The following is a 6328-nucleotide window of genomic DNA, read 5'->3' as shown; positions in this document are numbered from 1 at the left end:
GCAAATGACTGGGGCCCCGCATGCATTTGCCACCCGACGGCTCGAAGCCCACCTTGCCCGCACGGACTTTACGGACCGAGGCCGGGGCTGGCGCTTTCGAGGGCGGAGGCTGGGAGCATGAGACCCGCGGGCTGGGGGCTGTGCTGGGCCGCCGCCCTGCTCCTCGCAGCTTTGGGGGCGGCAGGTAAGGCTGGCTCCAAGCGTCCGCGTGCGATGCGGTGACCCCCCCCAGAACTCGGGGAGCCCCTTTGGTAACTTTGGGAGCTGCGGAAAACCACCCCATCCTTGAAAGATGTGTGGGAAAACGGCACGAAGTCTCGTCCAAACGGATGGAGGGAGTGTTGAAGGGACTGCGAGGGTCTGGGGATGTGGGGAGGTCACGAGAAGCAGGTGAGGCTTTTCCCAGGAGTCTCCGCCAGATTGGGGGGACCCCCTTCTTCAGAGCGGGACACGGGGCCCTCCAGCCGTAGGGAGGCAGGGACGCCCCCACCGAGTTCTGGGTGAGGACTACCGGGACCTCCGGGGCTCAGCCTGGGGGGGGTTCCCTGCGGGCGCCCTCGAATCCCGCCGCGGACATAAATGCCCCAGGCGGCTCAGGTGCCTCTGTGACCCTCTAGGGCTGCCCAGGAGCCCGGGGTCCGAGGCGTTGTTTCCTCACCCGCGCCCCACGCGCGCTTCGGCCGCGGCCACCGCCTCCAGCCCCGCCTCCGGCCCCGAGGGCCAGTCCCCGGGCTCCCATTGGGCGCGGTCGGAACACGCGAGCCTCGAGCCACTCCCCTTGGCCAATAGGGGGCGACAGATGCGGCGTTGGGGGGGCGCGCGGGGCGGGGCTCGAGGTGAGGCTGGGGACTCCCGCTGCCCTTGGCTCAGGTGAGGCGACCGCCCGCGTTCCCTAGGGTCCGTCCCGGTTGCCTGTCACAAGAAAGCGGGCGACGCGTCCCGGGCCCCCGAAGTCGCCTCCGCCAGCACAGGCGAGCCCCTTTTGTCCTGGAGGCCGCTCTCGTTGTCCCGGCCTGGGTCGAATTCACCTGCGCGCCCCAGACCACCCTGAGGGACTCCGTTCCTCCTGGAGCCGAAACGTGGCCTCCGAAACACCCGCCCCTCCTCGGTCGCCCCCGAAGGGAAATTCGCGGAGACCGTCCACCGGGGCAGGGACTGGGAGGCGGCAACGTCGGACGGATCCCTCAGGGTGGCCTCTTTTTGTTCAGAAGCTCTGAATGGGTTTAGTTGAGCGAGGCTAGTTGGTGCTAGCGGTCCTGAGTGACCCGGTGGCTCTAAGTGAGTTGCCGGAGGCATTTGACCTCGCCCTGGATCTGAGATAAATGGTTCATTTCCTACTTAGAACCCGAGCAGCCCCGAAAAGAATTGGGATTCTCTGATAACAGGATTGCGGGAAACTTTTTGTATTGACGGGAGGGGAGGGGCGGCTTTGTGCGGGGAGCTGTGACCTCGTGGATTTCCTATCTGTGACACATCGGTTTTCCCTGAGGTTGCTGCCGAGGGTGGTTGCGATTAACTCCGCCACCCAGGAGCGTGACGAGGAGGGAGCATGGCTTGTCAAGAGGCATTTAATGGACTTGTATTTCAAACGCTGATGGACTCCATCCCTAAGAGGAAATCATGGCAGTCGGTCTTAAGCAAGATGCGGTTGCTTGCTTTAGTTTCCGCTCTCCTTGGGGTTCTGATACAACTGCAGGAGGAGCAGTTTTGGGAAGGGCCAGTGGGACGGGCCTGCTTAGCCCTTCAAGCCCTGACTGGGATTCTAGTCTTGTCCAGAGCTGCTCTGGGGTCCGCTGCTTGAATTGTCCAATTTTGGGGTTCCTTTGATGAGCTGTGCCCCCCAAATTGGAAATGCACCTCCTGAAAGCTCTCTCTTTCGAGTCTCTCGGCTCTTCATTTTTTCATCCCTAAGAGGAACTCCGGGCGGTAATGCCTTGAGCAGGATGTGTTGCTTTACTTCAGTTTTCTCTCAGTGAGTGGCCCTCCTGTGTTCTCAGGGAGGCTCTGAGTCCTGATGTGTTCCCCAGACTCCTGAGGGCCAGAAGCTACTTTTCTGGTATTAACAGCCCTGGCTGCCCCTTTAAAGCATTTGAGGGGTGGGGGGGGGGGTAGGAGGGGGCTGGGATTTCTTGTTCTTTTTCCTTGGAAATGGGAGTTGTTGGAATCTGGACTGCATGCCTTCACTTTGCCAGATCAAAACCACTTAACAGTTGTGCGCAGAGTATCCCGTATGCCCAGGGCACACCCAAATTCAGAAAAGCAGAGCATCTTGCTAAGAGCTGTGTCTGTTTCAGCAACACGCCCTGGGGAGATTCACTGGTCATTGCTGGGCACACTTTTCTTGCGGGGCAACACTGGAGAAAGGGAGAACTTACTTTGAGACTACAGACCTTTAAGGGGTATTACGTGGATCATTCTGCCTTTCCAGGATATTCCGGCTCTAATCTGTAGGATTCCTCCCTTGATAAGATCCTTATCTAGATGCCTTTATTGCTTAGGGCTTTGATGGCGTTCATATCCCTTGTTAAGCACAGTAATAGCGTCCGCACTTTCCCTCCCTGGGCTGTGAAGGAGTCACATTTGTTGATAAGACACTGTGGAAGTAAGCATCAAGGAACCATTACAGAAACAAAGCCCTCCCCAAAGGAGCCGATCACAAAATCTTCCACTGAGATCACGCCTGAGGAAAATGCCTTGGCATCACCTAGTTTGGAAAAACACACTGGCAAATTGATTTCTCATTCGTATTCTGCTGAGTCTGTTAGCCCCAGCCATTTCTTTTTTCAAGGAAATGATTCTGTCTATAATTTTGATTCTCCTGAGGAACATCTTCAGTAGCATGGGAAAGAAAACATAGAAAGCATTTACCACCTCATTTGCATGCTGGAGAAAAAGCAGAACTGGGCAGTCTCCTTTTCTGTTTCAATGACCTTGTTCCTGGCTTGTCGTGTGTGACAGGAGAGACTTAAAGGCTAGAGTTTAGAGATTTAGGTACTTGGGGAGGGGTGTGGGTGGGTGTGTTTTCTGTGTAATTTTAGGCATCCCCGGCATGAGGAGATCGTGGAGTGGGCGCTCCAGTTTGCTTTTACTGGAATTCAAGTGAAACCGACAAGTAAAACACAAACCTTGCTTGTCCAACAGGGAGGAAGCCCTGAGGTTTCCTCGGATGGTGAGGAGTGGCTCTGTCCCCTTGCTCAGAACGGTGTTGTCTGCTGTGGGGACACCCATCTGATGTCCTGTCTCTCGGCACTTGCTGTTCCTGATCCCTGTCCCCACTAGCAAGGCCATGGGATTGATTAATTTCCCAGCTGACAGTTGCCTGGCTACACCTGTTGACAGTAAAATCCATTAGCTTTTTTTTTTTTTTTTTTAAAGATTTAATTTATTTATTTGACAGAGATCACAAGTAGGCAGAGAAGCAGGCAGAAAGAGAGGAGGAAGCAGGCTGCCCGCTAAGCAGAGATCCTGATGTGGGGCTCGATTCCAGGACCTGGGATCATGACCTGAGCCGAAGGCAAAGGCTTAACCCACTGAGCCGCCCAGGCGCCCCCCTTCTTAGCTTTTTATTCAAATGTTGTCCGGAGCTGTGGGCTAGCCCTTGGACGACCTGTCCTGATAAAAAGTAAGGGCGGGGTCTTCCCCCGTCTTTGGCTTGCAAATATTTGGAAGTTGTGGTGGACAGCCCAGGTGAAAAGGAGAATGAGTAAGAAAAAAAATAAGAGAGAAGGGAATGTGTTAAGCTTCGGAATGTGCTGTGGTTATACAAACTGATAATCGAATTGCCCAACTACTGATCTCAACAGGATGACTCCCTCCGGTTCACCCCACACCCCACACCCCACTGACTCACGGCTGAATTGTAATTACCTTGAAAACTGAAAACCGGATATGACTCACATCTCGCTAGTGGCACAGGCGGTGGGTAAAAAGCAACTGGAATGTCGGGACTCTCAGAAAAAATGAAAAAGGGAAGTTCAGGCAAGGGCCATTCATAATGAGGTTCTCCTGCCTTCCCCAGGGCACCACAACCTCCATTACCACTAATCCGCTGCTCTGGCCTCCCAACCTTTGCACAAAGCCCTATTTTACCAACAAAACATGTCACCGGAAAGACTGAGAATAGTAAAAACACCTCAAGGCCCTTGCCTCCCTCTGCCTACCGCTCCCCCTGCTTGTGCTCTCTCTCACTTGCTCAGTAGCTCTGTCAAATAAATAAAATCTTTAAAAAAATGAGGTATAGGGGCGCTTGGGTGGCTCAGTGGGTTAAAGCCTCTGCCTTCGGCTCAGGTCACGATCTCAGGGTCCTGGGATCGAGCCCCGCATTGGGCTCTCTGCTCAGCAGGGAGCCTGCTTCCCTTCCTCTCTCTGTCTGCCTCTCTGCCTACTGTGATCTCTGTCTGTCAAATAAATAGATGGGATCTTTAAAAAAAAAAAAAAAAAACCCCTTTGATTTATTTAGGTCATCGCTGCACCCAGAGTGGGGCTTGAATCCGTGACCCCGGAGATCAAGAGTCTCCTACTCCTCAGACCTGGCCTGCCAGGTGCCCCCGCAGACACGCCTCATTTTCTTACTCTTCACAGATCCTGCCTTTCTGCACACATGGAAGGTTTTGGCAACCCTTCCTGGAGAAAGTCGAGGTTTTTCCTGCACTTATTACTCACTTTATGTCTCTGTGTCACATTTTGGTAACTTAGTGTAAACATAGCTGCTGTATGCACTGAGAAGTCCAATTCATTGGACTCGCTTTATTGCAATACTCATTTTGTTGGGGTGATCGGAAACTGAACCTATAGGTATGCCTGTATATAAATAATTAGATAATAAATTAAAAGTAAGTAAAGAAATAGTTACTTGAGTTAAAATAGCTTTTTCGGGGGGCGCCTGGGTGGCTCAGTCACTAAGCATCTGCCTTTGGCTCAGGTCATGGTCCTGAGGTCCTGGAATCGAGCCCCGAAGTGGTTTCCCTGCTCAGCGGGGAGCCTGCTTCTCCCTCTCCCTCTGCCCTTCTCCCCACCGCACCACACTCCTGCTCAGTCTCTCTCTATCCTCTTTCTCTCAAATAAATAGAACTTTAAAAATAAGAATAATAATAAAAGAGGGTTTTTTAAAAAGATTTTATTTTAAAATAATCTCTATGTCCAATGTGGCGCCTAAACTCACGACCCTGAGATCAAGAGTTCCATCCCCACCGGTGGAGGTGGCCCGGTGCCACTAGGAAGGTGGTTTTTAAACTGGGTCCCAATGTCCCCAGCCCCAAGGGCTCTCAGCCCAGGTTCAGGATCAGGTCCAAGCCTGGTGAAAATGATCAAGGGGTCTGGAGGCGCTCAACCAGTTGTGCCGCCCAGGTGTCCCTTGCGGTCCTATTTTAAACTACGCCAGCTGTTCCCTTCTTTTCTCCTAAGTAGGGCTTTGGAATTCCTTGAACTTAGCATTGTCTTGCACCTGTGCCAGTATTTTTTCCAGGTCCCAGAAATTTTGCACTTTAACTTGAACTTTGCAGGTTCTGCCCTGTTACCCTCTTACAAGGTAGAGAGTAGAAGAGTTCCCCCTTTCCCAGCCCTTTGCATGGGGCGGTGAGGGACCTGGCTCTGATTTTCCCCATACTTATTGCACAAAATTATTGCAACTGTGTCAGGCATTGGCCCATGCGTGTATGGTGCTGCAAGAATGAAGAGGACATTCCTTGCCCTCAGGGGTTTTTAAATTTAGTGGGAAGACATGCAGGTAAAGAGGTGATTTTCCTGTAGTGTGGTAAGAGTGAGAAATGGATGTTTTAGGAGCTCCTGGGGGTGCAAAACCCAGTTTTTTGTAGGGTCCGCTTCAGAGTTAAACTGTTAGTCAAGCAAGTTACCCCCAAACTTAGTGGCTTAGAACAACACACATTTAGGGGTGTCTGGGTGGCTCAGTGGGTTAAGCCTCTGCCTTCGGCTCAGGTCACGATCTCAGGGTCCTGGGATCAAGCCCCATGTCAGGCTCTTGGCTCAGCAGGGAGCCTGCTTCCCCTTCTCTCTCTGCTTGCCTCTCTGCCTACTTGTGATCTCTACCAAATAAATAAACTATTTAAACAAGAACAACAACACACATTTAGGGGCACTTGGGCGGTGCAGTCCGTTAAGTGTCCCAACTCCTTGGTTTCAGGTTAGGTCATGATCTCAGGGTTGGGGGATCGAGCCCTGCATTGGGCTTCTCACTCATTGTGGAGTCTGCTTGAGATTCTCTCTCCTTTTCTATTTGCCTTTCCCACTCATGCTCTCTCTCTCTCTCTTTAAAATAATCTTAAAAGCAACAACAACATGCATTTACCATCTCACAGTTTCTACGGGTCAG

General features: G+C 52.4%; 1 protein-coding gene across 1 annotated transcript in view; it reads left to right on the top strand.

Annotated features, from left to right (window-relative positions):
• LDLR (low density lipoprotein receptor) overlaps positions 1 to 6328 on the top strand; it is a 32187-nt gene continuing 25859 nt past the window's right edge. The window contains exon 1 of the mRNA XM_044254179.1: positions 1 to 184. Coding sequence (XP_044110114.1) covers positions 118 to 184 — 67 coding nt within the window. The 5' untranslated portion in view covers positions 1 to 117. The remainder of the gene's footprint in view (positions 185 to 6328) is intronic.

This window comes from Neovison vison, chromosome 6 (assembly GCF_020171115.1).
Source record: "Neovison vison isolate M4711 chromosome 6, ASM_NN_V1, whole genome shotgun sequence".
In the NCBI taxonomy this organism is placed as follows: Eukaryota; Metazoa; Chordata; class Mammalia; order Carnivora; family Mustelidae; genus Neogale; species Neogale vison.
The sequence above is the reverse complement of the archived record's forward strand: the minus strand, read 5'-3'. Positions and strand labels throughout refer to the sequence as shown.